The following is a 22,657-nucleotide window of genomic DNA, read 5'->3' as shown; positions in this document are numbered from 1 at the left end:
CGATAAAGTTTTATTGAAGGGCGAAAAACAAAACCGAATCGAGGAAGCATGGAGAAAGGTGTGGCTATCTAAAAAAATGATTCTTTTAAATTTGTTCATAGTGGGAACAAAGAAACAAAACAGAACAACGACAAGCGATATTAGCCTTTAATTTTTATTACAATCTCATCAGAGACAAAGTAAAGCTGTGTCAAACATCAAACAGTGGGCAGTGCAAGGCATCTGGATCTACATTATTGTCCTAGTGGATTAAGGATCGCTGCAAATGTGTCACACCGAAGGAAGAATTTTATGTATAAACAACAGCCTTAAGTAGATGCGAGATGCTTCTCCGCGGACTAAATTTGTCTGTTTCGGGTAGCAATCCGGAAGCGACGAGAAAGAGGGAAAGTTCATTGATAACGTCATGTGCAGATTTCGGCTTTAAATGAATGCCGTTGAGCTCACTGTTCATATATTCTGAGCAGTGCGAGGGACAAAAAATTCAAAAACAGCTTATTATTGAAAATGATTCTGGTGCGATAAATTTTTCAGTATGATTATAAGCAGGTTTGTCTTTTCAAATATAATAACAAAAGATACTATTTTTTTTAAATTAACAAACGTCGGTTGGAAAAGAAGTGGTTATCACTCAAAGCAAGAGAATGTAAACAGATTACAATATCTTGCTTATACATTAAACACATTTAGCTTACATTAATTTCAATAACCCGTTAGGGCCAGTAGCACTCTGTTACGGATACTAGCCAGAAGGCTCATTTTCATAATTGATTATTGATTAGTTAACTAATTTCAGAATGATCTTAGATACGTACATAGTTACAATGCTTACCTGTTTTTTCTGCATTTCTATTGGTTTTGTAATCGGACCTTTCGGCGTCACCACGCGCATATAAAAGATTAGTTTAGCGTCCCTTTAATCAGTTCCTCTTAAGTTCTTGAGTTGTTTTGACAAACTTTCGCTCTTTCTCGATTTCTCAACCTTTGGCACAAGCAGGACCGATATGTGATTACTTTTGTAACTTTGTTTTTTTTCTAGTCTACCTTTCAGTGTTGGGCGATAATATACGAACAGATATTCCGTTGTATTGTAGTTTTTCGCGATTGATTTAAGATTTAAAAGCCAAAATTGTACCAAATGCAAGTGAACGCCCGCCATCTAGATAAGAACAATGGGCTGTTATCCAGCCACCTAAAATTCTTGTAATTTGTATCCAAACTTTTGTACATTGTACTGTTTCATTTGCTCTTTGTCATTTTTAATCTCTTTATCGACGTTTAGGCCCAATTCTTTACACGCGATTCTTTGATTATGCATTCCGCGACATTTCATTATATTGATAGAGCTTCGTTGCATTGTTGTTTCAGCCAGATCGATAGCTTGATTGATTGTGCAATTGCTCGTGATTTTTCGTCGTTGATTGTGGTTCGTGGTTGATTGCCTTTCAAGAGTAAAAATTCGTGCAAACAGTCAACTTTGGTTCGTCATATTGATCTGTAAATTAGTCCCTAACACCTCTTTAACCGCGTTCGGAGCGGCGCCCCTTGAGACTTGAGACCCTAGACTTTTTGGTCGCCGTAAACGCTACACACTCGAATATTATCATATGATGCATTATAAATTCAGATCAACAAAATTATGCAGGAAAAACATTGCAGCTTTGTTTAAAGGTTATAAGTCCCCAGTATCAACAATAACTTTGATAAATATGGTGTCGTCCTTTACATAAGCGTGGTTGTTTAACTGTGTCATAGCACAGAAGGTCGGGCACCCACTGGCTATGTTCATATCCCTTTTTGGTCTCTGGAATGAGGAGCTACTCGGATCAGGTCTGAAGGCGTCAACTACGTGTTCTACGTTATCCTGATCTAATAACATAAAGCTGACCTTTTGTCTAAATGGCCAGCGGAGTATTGCGTCATACTCACCGCGCATAACAACAAAGAATATTGAAAAATGTGTTCCCTTTCCGATACCATCACCGTTTAGATAGATGCGCGCGCACATCTTATAACCGTGACGACTAGTATAGAAACAGGGACTATAAGTAGATACGTGTTGGCCGGATCTCGCCTCATTTCGTTTTCGGGTGAAGTCAGTAATTTTCCATAAAAGCACACCATTGTAGCTTGAGAATTGCTCTTGCCTAACGTAATCTTCTAGCTCAGCTATAGCAATGTTTCTAGCACCTAGAGTATGTTCTAGATACTCCGTCCGTCGTTGAAGTTTTCTTATCTCATCGTTAGCAGTTTTAAGCTGAGCCTCCAGTCTTTTTATTTCTCTATTCCTATTTTGAATTTCCGAGTTAAATTCAACCAAAAGAACTTCATGATTGGCTGCCTTAGCATCCTGATTGTCCAGCTTTTGTAGAATATTCACAATTTCAGCTTGCGAAGAGCGATGCGCTGATGAATTTAAAGGAGCACTGTCGGCTACCACGTCATCCATTAAATAACGCTTGATATTTTGTTCAAGATTACTTAAGCGAGTGCCATGTCCTTGAACCATTGATGTTAGGTTAGAATTTTCACCGATTATGACATCTACCTTGTTTTGTAAAGTTTTAAGGATTGAATCCATTTTAGAAATGACTCCGGCGTCAATATCGCCAAGTTTGGAATGAAACAAGTTAGACAATTGGTCCACAAACAGAAAAAGGAGTGTCAAATGATCAGATACTTGTTTATCCTGGTGTTTTCTACGTTCTTTCCTTTTCATTTCCTGCAAATAGACACACCAACTCCCCGTTAGGTCTAGGTGTATAGTTAATATTTTTAAAATGTACACACACTTTCTGATACAAATGATTTTAGCTCGTTTTTGAGAAAGGCTGATCAACGTTAGAGTCGCATCTAGAATTGTGACCGACTTTTTCTTAAGAACTTCACCAATCACTCTCTCTCTCTCTCTCTCTCTCTCTCTCTCTCTCTCTCTTAATACTCACCCCTTTCTGTTTGCATCCCACTTTATGAAAAGGACACGGGGCTTTAACAGCTTCGCAGTCTCCATTAACAGGATCAAGGTGACTCGAAAGCTGTAATCAAAACGGAACAACAATTCTGTTTATGGTAATCTATCAAAGATTTTCTCTTTTTGAACTTCTTACTTATGAACACTACTGTGGATATCAAATTTTTAAACAGGCTGCCTGTGGGTATTCAGAGACAAGAATGCGATATTTACCGGTTCTGTAAAAAACCTGATCGGAAATCTAATTGAGATGTAGTAAATGATAACAAGTTACGCCTTTGTGTACACAACAAAAGTTACAGAAGGATTGACTGATAACTTTACCTGCTTTCGTGGAATTTTTTCAGTTTTACACTGCAAACAATCCACAGGGTATTCTAGGCACTCCTTTTCAAGATGTTCCTACAGTTTACAATTAAGAATGTAAATCTGAGTTTGAAATCGACTACTGCTGTGCTAGAAATGCTAATCATTCTAAATACTTGTTATGCGACATGTGGTAGCATTAGCTGGATGCTCCGTGCATCTCACCAATCAGAATTAAATCCTTACATGTTTGCATATCAAATTCAGAACTAACTTTCATAAACTTGAGATCTTATTTACCAGGAAAGAATCGTTTTTGTTTTTTTTGTTTTTGTTTTTTTGGCCATTCAATCTGCAGTGATTTGTTTGAGGAAGTCATGACACCTTGAATGCTATATTTTACAATTTCCTATAGTTCTAACAAGAAAATAGCGAAGTGCATAGAAATTTATCAAATAATCATAAAAGACCGACCATACCTCAAACTTATCAGCTGTAGTCTTTATGGAGCAATACCCACACTGCTGCTCTCTGAAGATACAATCCTCCATAAGGTGCCGAGGTAAGTCATCTCTCCGAACAAGAGTTCCGCAACTGGAATGCACACATGGGACCCTGGCATAGGGGCACTGGGCCTCATGTTTCTAAAATGAATAGTCACGAGTTAGAACTTAGTGTGCATTATGAGCTTCTCGACGTCTAAGCCGGATGCTGACTGACGATGCAAAATCACGACAACTTTTCTTTCTGTATCTTTCTAGCTAGCTCCATAAGCTCCATAAGATATGTTGGAATTGATGCTAACATACCTCCAACTGCCCCAGTTCCCCACTCCAGTCGCAGCTGTCGCAGTGATTTGCACACTGGACTGGTAACGACAGGATTTCACGCTGCGCAAACTTGTCTTCAAATGTCTGATGGTGGGAGATGAAATTCATTTTAGATTATTTTATATATGTAAACATTATAATTGAGATTGCTATTCTGATTTCTTAGAAAGATGCACCTTTGGTTTCAAAAGGTGGGGTCGACTTGTGAGCCAAGTGGCCTAGTCCACCACGGCTTATCTCGGTTTCAGTAAGACGCAACGATAAGGAATATTATACGTACTCCTTCCGTTCTCCAATTCACAGCTGGGAGCTCCCCTCAATCAATTCGTCAAGTTTACCTGACAGTTTAACTTTCAGGTACTCTTCAACCCTTTAACCTCTAAGAGTGACTATTGCATCTAATTCCTCATTACAGTATCACAGCTGAATCAAACATTTAGGTCATGAGAATAATGGAAATGATCAACAAATACGGGAGCTCTTGCCTGTTAAGCAAAATTTCTTTGTCAGCATCTTAGGTCAAACCTCGATGGACCGTTCATTGTGGAGCCCGGCGAGCTAACCACTCCTGGTCACCTCTCTATCTGAAAGATAGAGACAGCGAGAGTGAACCTAGTTCACCTATAAGTTCAAGATCACTTCCTTCCTGGCCTGAATTCCGTGTGGGTTTGTAACTCAGTTGGTAGTAGCGCCTGACAAGAGTTTATATTAACTGTAATCTATTGCGCCAAACTAGCACAGGTTCGAATCCAGTCGAAAACTGAATTTCTATTTCATGGTTCCTTTTCTCGATTGCTTTAATTGCAGGTTACTTGCGAAGATCGTTACTTCACCTACCGTTTTTAAGTAAGTTTAAGAACACAGCCCCCCGATTAGACAGCGGAGCTTAAACGAACTTCATTTTGTTAGAACTGTACAAAAGAAGGGTTTGGTAGAATCGGTATCCTCTGCAATAAGCAGTTGTCTAAGTTTTTCGACAGGAATGCTGTTTGTTTCGAGTTTGTCTCACCTCTCCGATCTCTTCGCCATCCACTACACACTTTGGAAATGGCGACCTAAAGACAAGATTTGCTTGTAATGAATATCATATTGACATAAAATCTGATTTCTTGATGCTAGACCCATTAAACGCTGCATTTTTCCATGACCGTGCTATGGGCAAACTTCACTACAAGCCCTAAAATTTCCGCTAATGGGATCTATCTGAGCATTTTAATAAGCACAATAGAGCGATACAGTCATAACAGCATTTATACAAAGAAATCTATTCTGGGGATCAAGGAAAGGAAAAAATATTTAGCCAATTCATAAACAATCTTTTCATATATTTATACCTCAACAGTGGCTCCACACATGTCTTGCAATAGCGATGACCGCAGCTCGTCTGAAATGGATCCCTCAGTACCTTTTCACAGTAGGGGCAGAGGTATTTAGCATCAATAGACTTGCCATCCTCGCAAATACAATCACATGTGTAACCAGGCATGATCGATGGATAACTGTGGAACAAATGTCGAATTGAGTTCAGAATTTTGTGTCCTCTTGTCAATATCCTTGGAAAAATTAAAACGTTGATATTAATTATTTTTCAAATAATACCCCGAACACCGGCAGAATTTTACAGCGCTCGTTGAAGAAGAAAAGCTAAAGCTAATTCAATAGAATTAGAATCAATATATTCGCACAACCATAGACCAAGGGAAGATTTAAGTAGATATCATATACATTAAAAACTGTTCCCGAAAATTCATGTCTCTGTTCAGCATCGTGACACGTTTATAAGTCACGCAGTTTTGTGTGACAGACAAGTGTTTGTAATCTACATCTTTGTTTTGTTACCTGCCTCTTCACGCTTACTAATTCGGAATATTTAATGATTCTTGTCTGTTTCAAGTTGTCACGTTGGAAGTCTTGAAGGACTGTTTGTATTCAATGTAAGCGTGAGTGAACGTAAAAGGTTAAATTAATTTAGCTCTCTGTACGTTATAGCAGCTGAATCTCAACGATAGTAAATAGCACGAAAACGTGCAAAGTACGAATATTAAGTCTTAGCCAATTTTTGTCTGTACTTTCTAGAGTAACTGCCCGTAGATAGGCGGGAAGCTCGAAGAAAAACAGATTTAAGACAAAGGCCAGAATTTAGCGTATTTTCAGAGTTGAAGTAAGGGAACTTGGAATGAAATCAAATGGCACATTTTGAATATCCATAACACAATACTTTGGTGTTGTCACTAATAACTAAAATAGTCAAATCGGTTAACAGTATCGCTTGAAACTACACTTATTTAAACGTAACTTACCAATTGTACTGTGAAGCAACGCTAAGTCCTGTTAAACCAAGTCCCTGTACAAAGTCACTAACGACTCACTAAGGAACGGCTTCAAGACAGCCTTTTTATAAGGTTGATTACATAATATTGTTTACACAATGGCTTGAAGGGGGTTCCCCTCGTCAAAACACTAAAGTCCACAAAGATTATACTTGTGTTGGGAATTATCACAAATAAGTAAAGCCAATCATGAATCTTTTATTTTTGTCATTTAAAGGAATGTTTTCTTTTTATTTTATTTCAGCTTTTGCTAGATGGTATTACATGGTTTACCTCTCATGACAATAGAATTAAAGTTTACGCATTACCTGCCAAAATTTGGAAAGGGAAAAACCCCTCCTCGGCTGAAGGGAACTTCCTTATAAATGGAAACCGATTAAATAACAACATGAGAAAAACAAATTGATCAGGTTCCCTTTCTCTAGCAAGGTTTAGTAGACAGTCATGATACAGTTTTGTCCATTATTTAGACATGCCTACATCTGTTCGATTCATTAAATGCAGCTACCGCGAATGTCCATTTCTTCCACTTAGTATTCTGCGTAGTTACCGTTTCCCTTCCGGTATTATTTTCGATTAATTGACGTTATGGGTATCTTAAGAAACCGCCCCGTGGAAGATTGATTGCATTTCCTTGTGATTTCAAACAGGATTTTTAGAGCGCTTGATATTAATTCAAAGGTTATTAAAGGTTAAATTCAAAGGCTATTAAGACAAACGCTGAGGGGGTATATTCCGTTTCCTGCACACTGGGGTTTTTTTTCTCGGTCACCAGTTTCATTTTCAGTCCTATTTTTATAATTGTAAAATGGTAAACCACCACGGATATTATCAGCGGGGTCAAAAAGCGAAAATATAGCAAGAAAAATTACAATAATTCGCATACATTCTAGAAAGGAGGTGAATCTATTGCTTAGTTTTCCTTGTGATTTCAAACAGGATTTTTGGAGCACTTGATATTAATTCAAAGGTTATTAAAGGTTAAATTCAAAGGCTATTAAGACAAACGCTGACGTGGTATATTCCGTTTCCTGCACACTGGGGTTTTTTTTTCTCGGTCACCAGTTTCATTTCCAGTCCTATTTTTATCCGAAGAAAAACACAACTGAACAACATTTTTGTTTACAAACCAAACTTCCAAAACTACCCGAGGTCGGAAAATGAAATTGTAAAATGGTAAACCACCACGGATATTACCAGCGGGGTCAAAAAGCGAAAATATAGCAAGAAAAATTACAATCATTTGCATACACTCTAGAAAGGAGGTGACTCTATTGCTTAGTTTTTATTTTTCAAATATTATAAGGTTTGCTAGGTACGTTGAGGTTATATCTCTTTTGACTGATGAGATGTCGATAGATGTGTTTACATCATTTCTGAACGCCACCATACACACAAAAATGATATGTCCTAGTGAAGTGTAATTATAAGTTTTAAGGTTTACCAAGAATACTTCTACAAAACCCTCCGATTAATTGTTAGCTTTTTTTTTCGGAATAGAATGCTCCACTACGGCCAGAGAGAAACACCTGAGCAACTGAAACCGGCTGAACGACGGATAATTACCGTTTCTCGATAGATTTTATACGTTTTGCGGACGAGTTGCTTGGTTAACTCGGATGTGGGAGCCGCTCCATTTGAATTCAGCGGTTTGGTTTCGAGAATAATGTTCACATAGTCGCACGTGATGTGCCAATGACTGACCCGGTGAACAAAGGATGTCTTCACTATATACGGAAAAGATGCGTGACTTCGCTCGAGCGAGCACGATAACCCCATCTAAAGCCAGCCAATCATAACACAACATTTGTTTTCTATTGGCCAAACCATTGAAATAAGGAATGAACCTTGGATCCCAGTAATGTGCATACATTATCAGCTAAGGGAATAATTTTAAAAAGAGGAAATTGGTGTCGCGTGATCTGTGCAGTAGTGGTTCCATATCAAATGCTCGGTAGTTTTATCCAAGAACCATACAAAATGATGGCCTTTCACCAGAACATTTGCTTTACAGTAAGCAACATAATTTTGTACGTCCAGAAAATGCTTAGACATAAACAAGTTTCCACAAACATCTACTTTTTCTCCTGCTGTTTCCAGAAGAAAGAGGACCTCTCATTCAAATACCCACGCGAGTTCGCTCTCTTTGACGTCAATGCGATATTCGTTCCAATAGTGATTCAAGCTAGGCTTAAAGTTATTTGATACAACAAAGAATACGAAAGAAAACTTGTGTGTCAACCTACCGGTAGATAAACACGTGAAATACTGACTGACTACTTGTATATCGACACAAAGACTCAGGCTACCTCGCAAAAACAAGATTAACCAGACATCAACACTATTGTACGATAGACATACAACTTCCGGCACTCAAGTCCGCCCGACAGAACTTGTGAACAAGGAAAGGAATTGTCAATTGCATATAAACAAGAGCAGGTCGATGGAACTCACTAGCGTAAACATTACCCAGGCTATCGTTCCTTCATTGCTAACTGTGGTTGTTGTCTTGCTTATTGTAATTTTGTGCAATTCTCGCGCTGCAAAGAAGACCGTTGCACCGATGCAAAGGAAAGAGAAAGAACCAGAAGAAAACGATGAGCGGTTTGCAACAGGTGAGAGCAGTTCATATGCAGTGAGTTAGAAGTAGCATATGTGAATTATTTCCACAGAGGGCACTGGCAGTAAGCAAACTCGCAGCTCTATTTCCTCTGCCCCTACGAAAATTTCAGTATACCTGTATTTCACAGATCTTTGTTTTCGGCCTCAACATTACAGTTATTGCCCCGGGGAGTGCATTATTGAAACTTTGCTGCAGGCATGTCATCGTCACTGGCAAGAAATTCAAGCAATGTGTAGTCTATGCAAATTTGGTGATGGACAAGTGATTGCATGAACATGATAAGTCAGCAAAATATTTGTTGAAGTAGTCCGTAAGTCACTATGAAGGGTCTTCCTGGTCTTCATACAAAGTCAGAGAATTCTGAGTATACGAGGAGAAAGATATTTGTGGGATGATATTCATCACCCTTGAAGGTTATTATCGTACCGAAGTTATTGGCTGAAATACATCCCTGTTTCGATTTATATCAGGGCTCTATCTTGTAACTCAATACATTTAATTTAAATAATCAACGGTTGAAGACAGTATTTCACATAATCACGCGGTCTTTTAATTGATGCGAACGATTAAAGGTCCGTTTAAATGGTTTCAACATTTGACCAACATTCGTTCAACAGAAGCTGACCGGATGTTGGGCAAATGTTGAAACCGTTTAAACGGGCCATTCAACATTTTCGGGAACAAAGGAAAAGTTGAATCGATGTTGAATGAAAGTTTAAACCGATTTAAACTTGATTCAACACGCTTTCAACAAGCTTTCAACATTTTTTTACGTTTTCAACAATGTTGGACGACCTGTTCAAACGCACCGACCATTTGGTTCAACAAAGTGTAGAATGCATGTTGAAGCAAATGTTGAAACCGTTTAAACAGGCCTTAAGGCGATTGATGACACCAGCAGATCACAGGAAACAGTTTTGCGTATAGGAATCTGTGTTTTTCAATTTTCGTGATATATCTGAAGTACCTAGGAAATTTCGTCGAGGAATTATTCAGTGAACTCCTTGAAAACCTTTTAAGTGTCGCATTCGGGTCAAGTTCTTTTTCAATGGCGTGTTTCATCAATGAGTCACTGTTTGAAAAAAAATTATGTTGATACTTTTGAGAAAAAAAACCCAATTATTTCTTTTTTTTTATTGGGATGGAAGATTGCCAATCTACAAAGAAGTCCAAAGTTATTAGACGTCCATAGTAAACAAGATAAATATGAAGAGGGCAACTCTTTCGTGACAGTTTACATAAGGATGTAGATACGATATTTCAAATCACGCTTCACATAATAAAATATAATTTTATGTAATTATATTTGCTTTTGAATTGGTTTGGTAAATGTTTCAACATCTCTTTCTCAGTTAGAAGGCTCACGAACAATCTGAATATTTACTTATAAGTTTGATGAAAAGCACTGCACATAATACAACAAAAATAAAACATCAATTAAAAGCGTATTATTAACTACGCTTCGGCATTAATATGGTGAACACGTTTTGCTATCCTTTTCAATCATTACACATGATAGAACTTTAGTCAAGAATAGCCATTAACTCCTTTTTAAGGGAAAATATACTGCGCCGGCCACATTAGCTTATTGTTTGGCCGTTAGTCGGCCCTTGTACGGCTGAAACCAAGTTGATTTTCGATTTTCTGCTTTGCTGTTTGATTATTTAATTTGATGTTTTTTTGTTTTTGTTTGTTTGTTTTTTTGCATAAAAATCAGGAATTCGCCGCCGCTGTTCGCATCCAGATAATGAACAGAACATCCCACATCTGTGCTTCTCTTCGTTGAAGGTTTTTTGAACAATGCAGAAGCTAACAAGTCGCTTTAATACGCGGAATCCGTGTTAAATAAGATTATGGTAATGTTTAGTCTGCGCCGCATTGCTTCAAAGTGAATTGACGCCATACTGATGCCGAATTGACGTCATAGTCGAGAGATTTGTCAAAGAATGCACGACAGGAGTTGTTTATTAGCAAACTTGTCCCAGAAATGATAAAGGGCTTCCCTTCTTATCTTTTGCTTTTCGTTCTTTGTGAAGGGTTAAATAGGATATGCTTTATATGTTATACATTTCTTTACTTGTTTACGGTGGGGAGTGGGGGGGTTTCGAAAGATTTTGGTCAAGCTTTTGATTTAAGATTTACCTGATCTCCATAAGGCTCTAAAATGCTCCTGTGAATCCTTCCCCCCCCCCTCCTTCTTTTGCCCTCAATTTCTATAGACTCCTCTTTATACTCTGTCAGCGACGACTGTTCCCCCTCCTCTCCCCCTGAAAACTGTGTGATCCCCCCCTAAGTCTTTCAGCTGATTCCCTACGGCAGTATTGAGCTTTGCTTACCCTGTCTCATTCCCCTTAATATGGGTCGTTTTTTAGCAACTTATCTAAGACGTCCCGAGTGTCTTCCTTCCTCTCGGAAGCGGAAAGAGAGAGAAAGACTGGGGACAAACTTGAAAATCAGCCTTAGAAAAAAACCGTAATGTAAACTGAAAAGCACCTGCTAACGCAGTCTTTACCATTTATATATTTGAACGTTTGTGTTTTGTTTACACCTAGCTGTACGGAGACGGAGAGGAAGCAGACTTAGCCTTCCCTGCATACTGACGACTGGCTGAGCCAACAACCTGAGACTAGAAAGGGAAAAGATCCTTTTTGAGACCACACCTGAGTTTGTTCGGCTAAACACACAAACATGACGAAGAGATGTTACTTGCAAAAATAATGGTACTTATATTTTGGATGCAGTTGGATAGAGATTCGAGCCACTGAGTTTGAAATGATTTCTTCTGACAGAATTGTTGCAGGAAGTTGACATAATTTCGCTGATAGTGAAAATTAGCGTTGTCCATTATTTATACCAAATATCATGGTATTACTTTTCAAAAGACAGAAACAACTTGTAAACACAACAAAAACATTTCTGCTTCGGTCGCGGTGCATGTACATTAGTTTGTTTAATTTCCTGAATTATTTGGTGACTGAAAGCTCATCTATTAATATACATACTGTGTAAGTGAAGTAATATCTATTGGTAAGAGTTGTGATACAACATTGCCATACTTCGTTGGTTAACTTTTTTAAAGGGAAATTAAAAAAAAACGCGAATGAAAGTTTAAAAAAATCATAATGAAAAAAGCTGAAGGAGAAGCATCATTTTGTTTGTACCATCAAAGAAGCAAAGGAGAAAATATTGGTTAAAAAGCAAATATCAGTGGCCTATTTTGAAAAGGTGCCGGCGTATATAAGATCAAAGAGTCTGTAATCATCGTGATCTGCACCGACTGTCTCAGAGCTGGCAATACATTTTAAAAAGTACATTTCTTAAAATTCTGTATTCTTTCAAGGAGAAATTACAACTTATAAACTATTGTGTACCACTCAGGCAACCGTGAACACTTTGATTTGACTCTGAAAGGTCAATTATACATTGGTCAGTCAAATTGACGTTTAGCACAATTAATTATCGCTGCTGTTCGCGCTTCAGTTTTCTGAAATCTAATTGACATTGCTTTTCAAACAAAAAAAAAACCTCAAAAACCTTCTATGAATATTTCTGGTGTATTTAACTTTCTGAGTTTCACAGTAACTGATATCTGAAAATTGATTTATTATACCATTTTTCCTGAACATCAGGTAGATGTAAAACGTCAATGCCATTCTTCTCCGAATTAGCCTTCAGCTCTTTTCATGCCATAACGTAGAAAAATCTTGATAATACACCCCGCTTTTCGATCGGTAACTAATCAAAGATGCAACATGGACAACATATTCTCTCTCATATTAGTCAAAGCCTAGATCCGAAAAAAATTGATAGATCTCTGAGAGCACAAGCCCCTGCTTTTCAAGATACTTTTATCGAAAAGAAATTCGAATTCCTTGAATTCTTTTAACGTCCAAGCCAAAACCACTATTAATAGCGGAGTCACTCCTCGTGCTAGTTTTCGTCGGATGAAAGTAGTGACTCCAACCTTGCGCAACTTTTACCACCGAGGAATAAAATGCATTTGCATAAGTAAGGACTTGAGAGGCAGACAACACTCCAACCATAGAACTGTGATCACGAGGAGGGTTTTGAAAACGCGAAAGAATGTGTCTTCTTTACAAATCGCATTTCAGGTGACGGAAACCGTGCAGCCAACCATAATTCTGTAATGTAAAATTGGACTTCATCTCACGTTCTTCCTGCTAATGGGAAAATGGAAAGAGTTTACCACAATTTCTTCTCTTTTTTCTGCAACCCCTTGAAGTTCAGTATTCACAGATCATTGCACCTGCAAAACAGGAAGACCATTCTTTTAATTCCGCTCCTAATCAGATGACTGGTGGAGTCCTCAAGCAACTGAGGTCTTCCTCGTATTAAGTTGATTTCCACATATAATGAATCAAGTTATCTAAGACATTCTTTTAGAAAACTTAGCTTTAACCGACTTTTGTTCAACTAATCAAAAATCAACCATTATATCTTTTTTTTTCTGCAACCCTTTGACGTTCAGGATTTGCAGATCATTGCACTTGCAAAACAGGAAGACCATTCTTTTAATTCCGCTCCTAACAAGATGAGTCATGGAGTCCCCAAGTAACTGAAGTCTTGCTCGTAATAAGATGATTTTAGTATAATGAGTAAAGTTATCAAGGGTATACTTATAGAAAACTCAGCTGGAGCCGATTTTTTTTTCACCTCCTTTCGAGGGTGTTCCTTTGCCTTTGGAGAACAACAAAAGAATCTGAAAATTGTGACATAGGATTATTTAGTCAAAGGAAAATTACTTGTATCCCTGAAAGAAACCGTTTATTTGAGTGACATGTTTATTGAATCACATAACGGCTAAGATACATTGACTTTTATATAAGCAAACATATGGTTAAATTGATTATTTTCTCAGTCTAAGGTCTGGCTAAGGAGTCAAGAAAGAGAAAATCACTAACAGTTTAAATGATTACATATTTTCTTTTTTTTTAACACTCAGGAAACAAATAACCATATAATGATAAATGATAATTCTTAAGCCCCACAAATATATCATTAAAACAAACCGACGACTTAAAAGCCCACGACTTGATTTACAGAATAATCTATAACTACTGTGACTAGTGAAGTCGGAATATATATTGCACATCAACAACCAAATTGGACCTTTTATGCGAGCCTTAACTATTGCGACTAATCAATAAGTGAACGAAAAAATACCAAGATCATGAACGCTTCGAGAACAGTTAGTTTCATGAAGACAGATTTTCCAGCACTTGTCGTCACGGTCCTTCCACATACACCAACTTACATAATAGTTTATAAGTAACCAGGATTTTGATATAATTGGCACTGCGGCACTTGTCGGAGGTGTTTTCAACCAAGGTACATTCCGATTGAGCCAACACAGAATTATCTTTCAGAATGAAACAGGCTACTGCTGTCAATATCACAACAGTAAGTTCGTAAGCCATATTTACACAGTCAGTCGGGAAATTTCAGTGGTGAAGTCGGATCAACACAAGAGGCGAGTTTTCGTCTGCTATCAGGGCTATGAATTGTGGTAACAAGTTCATGTGATAACGTTGATGGCCAACTCGTATGATCGCGTGAATGACTCGTGTACCAATGTTCACATGGTCACGCGTGAAGTCTAACAGAGTTTATACCCTTCACCCTCCCACGACTCGTGCAATTTAATTTGAGAACGTTCACATAAATACTCAAACAATAAATCGCAAAATAGCAACCAGTGCAAATGCACGAGTGGTACATGTGATTCATTAGGTGTACTTGGAGATTAAACACGCTTTAAACGGGCCGTTGGAGAACGGCCTGTTTATCAATTTCTTCTCTTTTATTTAACTTCTGATCTTACCTTCGGGAAGAGGGAGATGAGAAAATATTGAGGCTGAAGGCCAATGTCCAGTCATGACTGACCTGGTGAACAACGGATGTCTTAACTATATAAGCAAACGATGACAACAGAGATTTTGCTCCGAGCGGGCAAAATAACCTCATCTAATTCCAGCCAATCAAAACACAACATTTGTTCCATCTAAGCAAAACTATCAAAATTATGAATGAACCTTGAACTCGTAATGCGGAAATAGTTTTTGAGCTCATGCTCACATGTTCAGCTTAGTAATTTGGCGCTACCGTTAAGCACCAACTACAATAGAGCCATTTATCATATCTTATTTTTGATTTGTATCATTAGAACCCAAATTTCTGCGCTATGTGCATCATAAGCTAGGGGAATAATTGTTAAAAGAGAAAATTGGTGTCGCATGATCTGTGCAATATAGGTCCATTTTAAATGCTAGGCAGTTTTATCAAAGAACCATACAATTTATGGTCTCGTTTCAGATCATTTGCTTTAGGGACATCATTTCCTTTAGGGACATGAGTTTCAGTTTCCGACACCGTGACTGACGTTCAGAAAATGCTTAGACCTACACAAGTTTCAACAAATCATTCATTATTTTCATTATTCGACTGATATTTACCCGATGCTGTTAAAAAAAAAAAAAACATGACCCCTCAGTAAAACACTCAAGAGGATTCTTTCTCTTGACGTCAATGAGGTTTTCGTTCCTATAGTGATTCAAGCTAAATAATATATAACATAATGGTAGGTGCTTGCTCAAAAAAACAAAGCAAAATAAAGAAAACTTAGGTGTCATCCTATCAGAGATAAACGCGTGAAATACTGACTGACCGCTCGTGCATCGACCCAGAGACTCAAGGTACCGAGCAATTATAAGATCAACCAGACATCAACACTCTCGCACAATAGATATCAGCTTCCGGCACTCGAGCCGCTCGACGTGAACAAGGAAAGGAATTGTAGATTGCATATACAAGAGCAAGTCGATGGAATTCATCAGCGTAAACATTATTCTGGCGATCATTCTGTCATTGCTAACAGCGGTTGTTGTCTTGCTTATTGTAATTTTGCGCAATTCTCGCGGTGCAGCGAAGACCGTTGCACCGATGCAAAGGAAAGAGAAAGAACCAGAAGAAAACGATGAGCGGTTTGCAACAGGTGAGAGCACTTCATTTGCAGTGAGTTAGAAGCAGCATGTATGAATTATTTCTATAGGAGGCGCTAGCAGTAAACAAACCTGCACCTCTTTTTTCCACAGCCCAACGAAAGTTCAGTATAAGTTATTGCCCAGAGCCGTTTCGTTGCAAGCGCGCATCAGTGAAACTTTGCTGCAGGCGTGTCATCGCCATTAGCAAGAAGCTCAAGCAATGCGTGTTCTTCTATGCAAATTTGACAATGGACAAGTGATTGCATGAACATGATAAGTCAGCAAAATATTTGAGGTAGTCCGTAAGTCACTATGAAGGACTTCCAGGTCTTCAACCAAAGTCAGAGAATTCTGAGTATTTTAAGACAAAGACATTAGTGGGATGATTATCATCAACCTTTAAGATAATTATCATACCGAAGTTATTGGCTGAAATACATCGCGCAAAATGAGTATCTCAATTTATTATCAAGGCTCTATCTTGTAACACAATTGAATACATTTAATTTAAATAATCAACGGTTTTAAGACAGTACTTCACATGATCACACGGTCTTTTAATTGTTGCGGATGACTAAGGCGACAAATGACACCAGCAGATCACAGGAAACATTTCTGCGTTTAGGAATCTGTGTTTTTCAATTTTCGTGATATATCCGAAGTACCTCATAAATTTGAAGTACGTCGAGGAACTATTCAGTGAACCCCTTGAAAACCTTGTAAGAGTCGCATTCGGGTCAAGTTCTTTTGCGATGACGTGTTTCATCAATGAGTCACTGTTTGAAAAAAATATGTTGATACTTTTGCGAAAAAAAAAAAACAATTTTTTTTTACGGGATTTAAGATTGCCAATTTACAAAGAAATCCCAAGTTATTAGACGTCCATAGTAAACAAGATAAATATGAAGAGGGCAACTCTTTCGTGGCAGTTTACATAAGGATATTGATATGATAGCAATTTCAAAACACGCTTCACATACCTTGAAGTGGCAAATATAATTTTATGTAATTATATTTGCTTTTGAATTGGTTTGGTAATTGTTTGAACATCTCTTTCTCAATTAGAAGGCTCACGAACAATCAGCATATTTACTTACAAGTTTGATGAAAAGCACTGCACGTAATACAACAAAAATACCACTTCAATGAAAAACTTATTATTAACTACGCTTCGGCATTAATAACTCTTTATAGTCGACTGAAAAAAATGACAAATGATGGTAACCTTTTTTCTTTTATTTTTTTTGTCAACAGTATTTACACTAGTGATTAGTGCTATATCTCATTTGAAAGAGGACAAAATTAGCTTTTCAGAAAAAATATACTTAGCCTCCAAAAATCCATGGATTTTAAATCATGCTAAGAAAATGGCATACAATTTGCATAAATTATTGTATAACTTTTGACTTTGAAACAGCCTGAGCCTGAATGGATTGGAGTTAAAAGGAAACATTTCTTAGATAAAATATTCCTTATCTTATGGGCAAGACATTCAGACACCCCGGCTGAAAAAGAACAGATATGGAATTAATTAGAATTTTTTTCCAAACTGTACCCCAAAACCATAAAAAATTGACCCAGATTATTGAAAAATTTATTCCTCACCAAGTATTTAAACAAGGGAAGTACGCTATACCTCACTTGAAACAGCAGTAAATAAGCTTTCCTGAAATGCATGTTTCCTCTCCAAGAAAAAGGAAACAACCTCATTGAATGCTTTCAAACTAACATTAATTAGCATAAAATATCATCTAAATTTGAACTGTGAATTAAGTGATACCCAAATAATACAAAGTAATGAGGCAAAAATTAACTTAAAAGGTTCCTTGTTATATGGGCAACATCTCCATAAAGAATTGGTTGGAAGATAACAAATCTGAGATGTGTTACACATATCTTGTGAACACTGATTGACACACTGACTAATTAGTCTGACCTCATCATCACCCCAAGCCCAAATTTACTAATCCCTCTTGAAGTCTACAGTGCAATCATTGGAACTATATTTATTTGTTTGACTTCTGAAATTTTGCCTTGAAACAGGGACAAATGAGATAATCAACCTCAAAATACATAAAGCGCAACATATATCAAAAGCCTTTCACTTGCAATGCACCACCAGTATTTTCAAGAGTAAACAATTCAGAAGTGAAATGCCCAAATTTACTAATCCCTCTTGAAGTCTACAGTGCAACCATTGGAACTATAGTTCTTTGTTTGAAGATTGACATACTGACTAATTAGTCTGACCTAATCTTATCATCACCCCAAGCCCAAATTTACTAATCCCTCTTAAAGTCTACAGTGCAATCATTGGAACTATATTTCTTTGATTGACTTCTGAAATTTTGCCTTGAAACAGGGACAAATGAGATAATCAACCTCAAAATACATAAAGCGTAACATATTTCAAAAGCCTTTCACTTGCAATGCACCACCAGTATTTTCAAGAGTAAACAATTCGGAAGTGAAACCGGAACCTGTCATTTTATATCATTCCACTCATTCTCGAGCATAATTTGTTTGTTTTGTGAATTTTCAGCATGTAACAAGTAGAACCACATCTAAAAAACATACAAAACATATAAGATAATGTACAGGTCGATATATATTCAACTATCGTTTTAAAAATAAAATATTTTATTTGATTTAGTTCGGACGCACACTGCGTCATATCTGTCATCGGCTGATAATTTAGGTCGTTGCGTTCTAACATTCCATTGAAGATTATTTTCTCTGTCGCTCAAAAATCATATTTGATCATAATATATGTTGCTTTTCATTCACAAATATACATTTACAGGTTTGTCTCAAGGCAAAAAACAAGGATTCGTGCGCGAAAATTAAAAGTAAATGTTTCAACACCACATGCGTCACGCATTTAAATATCGCAAGAATGTTTACAGATTACTTACCTCGATTCTTCGCTAGGATTTTCCAGTTTTCTATCTACTTCGGATTCCTCACCACTAGAGATACCACCATGCTCACTTCCATCGTCAAAAATCACCTCTAAAGCCTTAGCTACGCTGTATCTCTAGCGTTTCTCATCGAACGCCATTATCGCAGACTGAAATCATACGCAAATAATTTTTCGGATCGGGCTCCCGAGGTCACGTTTGATAGTTCGCCATGTGATTGGCTTAGAATGTTTACATGCTACAGCCGAAATTTCAGAGCGATCGGATGTAATCCGAGCATTTCCGAAAAGGTCAAAGTCATCGTGCAATTTTGCACGATCGGCCAAGGGCCTATAAATATGGTGAACGCGTTTTGCTATCGTGTTCAACCATTACACATGATAGAATTTTAGTCAAGAATAGCCATTAACTCCTTTTTAAGGGAAAATATACTGCGCCGGCCACTTATTGTTTGACTGTTAGTCGGCCCTTGTATGGCTGAAACCAAGTTGATTTTAATTATTTAATTTGATGTTTTTGTTTCTTTATTTGTTTTTTTGCATAAAAATCAGGAATTCGCCGCCGCTGTTCGCATTAAGATAATGAAGAGAACAACCCACATTTGAGCTTCTTTTCGTTAAAGGTTTTTAACAGTACAGAGGCTAACAAGTCGCTTTAAGACACGGAATCCGTGTTAAATAAGATTATGGTAATGTTTAGTCTGTGCCGCATTGCTTCAAAGAGAATTGACGCCATACTGATGCCGAATTGACGTCATAGTCGAGAGATTTGTCAAAGAATGCACGACAGGAGTTGTTTATTAGCAAACTTGTCCCAGAAATGATAAAAGGCTTCCCTTCTTATCTTTTGCTTTTCGTTCTTTGTGAAGGGTTAAATAGGATATGCTTTATATGTTATACATTTCTTTACTTGTTTACGGTAGGGAGGGGGTTTCGGAAGATTTTGGTTAAGCTTTTGATATAAGATTTACCTGATCTCCATAAGGTTCTAAAATGCTCCAATGATTCCTCTCCTCTCCCCCCCCCCCCCCTTCCTTCTTTTGCACTTAATTTCTCTTTAGACTCCTCTTTTGTCAGTCTTTCGGCTGATTCCTTACGGCAGTATTGAGCTTTCTTACCCTTTCTCATTCCCCTGAATATGGGTCGTTTTTTAATTACTTTTCTAAGACGTCCCGAGGGTCTTCCTTCTTCTCGGAAGCGGAAAGAGAGAGAAAGACCCGGAACAAACTTGAAAATCAGCCTCAAAAAAACAATCTGTAATATAAACTGAAAAGTACCTGCTAACGCAGTCTTTACCATTTATATATTTGAACGTTTGTGTTTTGTTTTCATCCAGCTGTACGGAGACGGAGAGGAAGCAGACTTAGTCTTCCCTGCATACTGACGACTGGCTGAGCCAACAACCTGAGACAAGAAAGGAAAAGGTCCTTTTTGAGACCACACCGGAGTTTGTTCGGCTAAACACACAAACATGACGAAGAGATGTTACTTGCCAAAATAATGGTACTTATATTTTGGATGCAGTTGGACAGAGATTCGAGCCACTGATTTTGAAATGATTTCTTCTGACAGAATTGTTGCAGGAAGTTGACATAATTTCTCTGATAGTGAAAATTAGCGTTGTCCATTATTTATACCAAATATCATGGTATTACTTTTCAAAAGACAGAAACAACTCGTAAACACAACAAAAACATTTCTGCTTCGGTCGGGGTGCATGTACATTAGTTTGTTTGATTTCCTGAATTATTTGGTCACTGAAAGCTCATCTATTAATATACTTACTGTGTAAGTGAAGTAATATCTATTGGTAAGAGTTGTGATACAACATTGCCATACTTCGTTGGTTAACTTTTTTAAAGGGAAATAAAAAAAAAACGCGAATGAAAGTTTAAAAAAATCATAATGAAAAAAGCTGAAGGAGAAGCATCATTTTGTTTGTACCATCAAAGAAGCAAAGGAGAAAATATTGGTTACAAAGCAAATATCAGTGGCCTATTTTGAAAAGGTGCCGGCGTATATAAGATCAAAGAGTCTGTAATTATCGTGATCTGCACCAACTGTCTCAGAGCTGGCAATACATTTTAAAAAGTACATTTCTTAAAATTCTGTATTCTTTCAAGGAGAAATTACAACTTATAAACTATTGTGTGCAACTCAGGCAACCGTGAACACTTTGATTTGACTCTGAAAGGTCAATTATACATTGGTCAGTCAAATTGACGTTTAGCACAATTAATTATCGCTGCTGTTCGCGCTTTAGTTTTCTGAAATCTAATTGACATTGCTTTTCAAACAAAAAAAACCGCAAAAACCTTCTATGAATATTTCTGGTGTATTTAACTTTCTGAGTTTCACAGTAACTGATATCTGAAAATTGATTTATTATACCATTTTTCCTGAACATCAGGTAGATGTAAAACGTCAATGTCATTCTTCTCCGAATTAGCCTTCAGATCTTTTCATGCCATAACGTAGAAAAATCTGGATAATACACCTCGCTTTTCGATCGGTAACTAATCAAAGATACAACATGGACAACATATTCTCTCTCTAGTCAAAGCCTAGATCCGAAAAAAATTGATAAATCTCTGAGAGCACAAGCCCTTGCTTTTCAAGATACTTTTATCGAAAAGAAATTCGAATTCCTTGAATTCTTTTAACGTCCAAGCCAAAACCGCTATTAATAGCGGAGTCACTCCTCGTGCTAGTTTTCGTCGGATGAAAGTAGTGACTCCAACCTTGCGCAACTTTTACTACCGAGGAATAAAATGCATTTGCATAAGTAAAGGCTTGAGAGGCAGACAACACTCCAACCATAGAACTGTGAGCACTAGGAGGGTTTTGAAAACGCGAAAGAATGTGTCTTCTTTACAAATCGCATTTCAGGTGACAGAAACCGTGCAGCCAACCATAATTCTGTAATGTAAAATTGGACTTCATCTCACGTTCTTCCTGCTAATGGAAAAATGGAAAGAGTTTACCACAATTTCTTCTCTTTTTTCTGCAACCCCTTGAAGTTCAGTATTCACAGATCATTGCACCTGCAAAACAGGAAGACCATTATTTTAATTCCGCTCCTAATCAGATGACTGGTGGAGTCCTCAAACAACTGAGGTCTTCCTCGTATTAAGTTGATTTCCACATATAATGAATCAAGTTATCTAAGACATTCTTTTAGAAAACTTAGCTTTAACCGACTTTTGTTCAACTAATCAAAAATCAACCATTATATCTTTTTTTTTTCCGCAACCCTTTGACGTTCAGGATTTGCAGATCATTGCACTTGCAAAACAGGAAGACCATTCTTTTAATTCCGCTCCTAGCAAGACGAGTTATGGAGTCCCCAAGTAACTGAAGTCTTGCTCGTAATAAGATGATTTCAGTATCATGAGTAAAGTTATCAAGGGTATACTTATAGAAAACTCAGCTGGAACCGATTTTTTTTTCACCTCCTTTCGAGGGTGTTCCTTTGCCTTCGGAGAACAACAAAAGAATCTGAAAAGTGTGACATAGGATTATTTAGTCAAAGGAAAATTACTTGTATCCCTGAAAGAAACCGTTCATTTGAGTGACATGTTTATTGAATTACACAACGGCTTGGATACATTGACTTTTATATAAGCAAACATATGGTTAAATTGATTATTTTCTCAGTCTAAGGTCTGGCTAAGGA

At 37.4% G+C, this 22,657-nt stretch overlaps 1 protein-coding gene and 1 long non-coding RNA gene across 3 annotated transcripts; both read right to left on the bottom strand.

Annotated features, from left to right (window-relative positions):
- Positions 1–1,653: 1,653 nt before the first annotated feature.
- LOC131782642 (TNF receptor-associated factor 2-like) lies at positions 1,654–6,505 on the bottom strand. Of its 2 annotated transcripts, none has more exons than XM_066164741.1 (8): positions 6,408–6,505; positions 5,442–5,606; positions 5,117–5,162; positions 4,087–4,191; positions 3,757–3,921; positions 3,296–3,373; positions 2,946–3,035; positions 1,654–2,722 (listed from the first exon to the last, which is right to left on the bottom strand). In XM_066164741.1, the coding sequence occupies exons 2-8, from the start codon at positions 5,591–5,593 to the stop codon at positions 1,673–1,675; spliced, it is 1,686 nt and encodes a 561-aa protein (XP_066020838.1). In that variant the 5' UTR covers positions 5,594–5,606; positions 6,408–6,505; the 3' UTR covers positions 1,654–1,672. The 2 variants fall into 2 exon arrangements, with proteins under 2 accessions (XP_066020838.1, XP_066020839.1); XM_066164742.1 differs by having other exon boundaries at positions 5,442–5,660; positions 6,408–6,495.
- Positions 6,506–13,014: 6,509 nt separating this feature from the next.
- On the bottom strand, positions 13,015–14,965 carry LOC136280460 (uncharacterized). The gene is made up of 3 exons (XR_010717237.1): positions 14,903–14,965; positions 13,735–13,780; positions 13,015–13,327 (listed from the first exon to the last, which is right to left on the bottom strand). It is a non-coding gene; the product is annotated as an uncharacterized lncRNA (long non-coding RNA).
- Positions 14,966–22,657: the final 7,692 nt, after the last annotated feature.

Source organism: Pocillopora verrucosa, chromosome 4 (assembly GCF_036669915.1).
Source record: "Pocillopora verrucosa isolate sample1 chromosome 4, ASM3666991v2, whole genome shotgun sequence".
Classification (NCBI taxonomy): Eukaryota; Metazoa; Cnidaria; class Anthozoa; order Scleractinia; family Pocilloporidae; genus Pocillopora; species Pocillopora verrucosa.
This window is presented reverse-complemented; position numbering and strand designations above follow the sequence as displayed.

Excerpts from the sequence above, each read along its gene's own strand:
- LOC131782642 (XM_066164741.1), bottom strand. The coding sequence starts at position 5,593 with ATGCCTGGTTACACATGTGATTGTATTTGCGAGGATGGCAAGTCTATT. Across the intron at positions 5,163-5,441 it reads TGTGTGGAGCCACTGTTGAG|GTCGCCATTTCCAAAGTGTG; the intron begins GTATAAATATAT and ends TCTTGTCTTTAG. Across the intron at positions 3,922-4,086 it reads GGGAACTGGGGCAGTTGGAG|AAACATGAGGCCCAGTGCCC; the intron begins GTATGTTAGCAT and ends TATTCATTTTAG.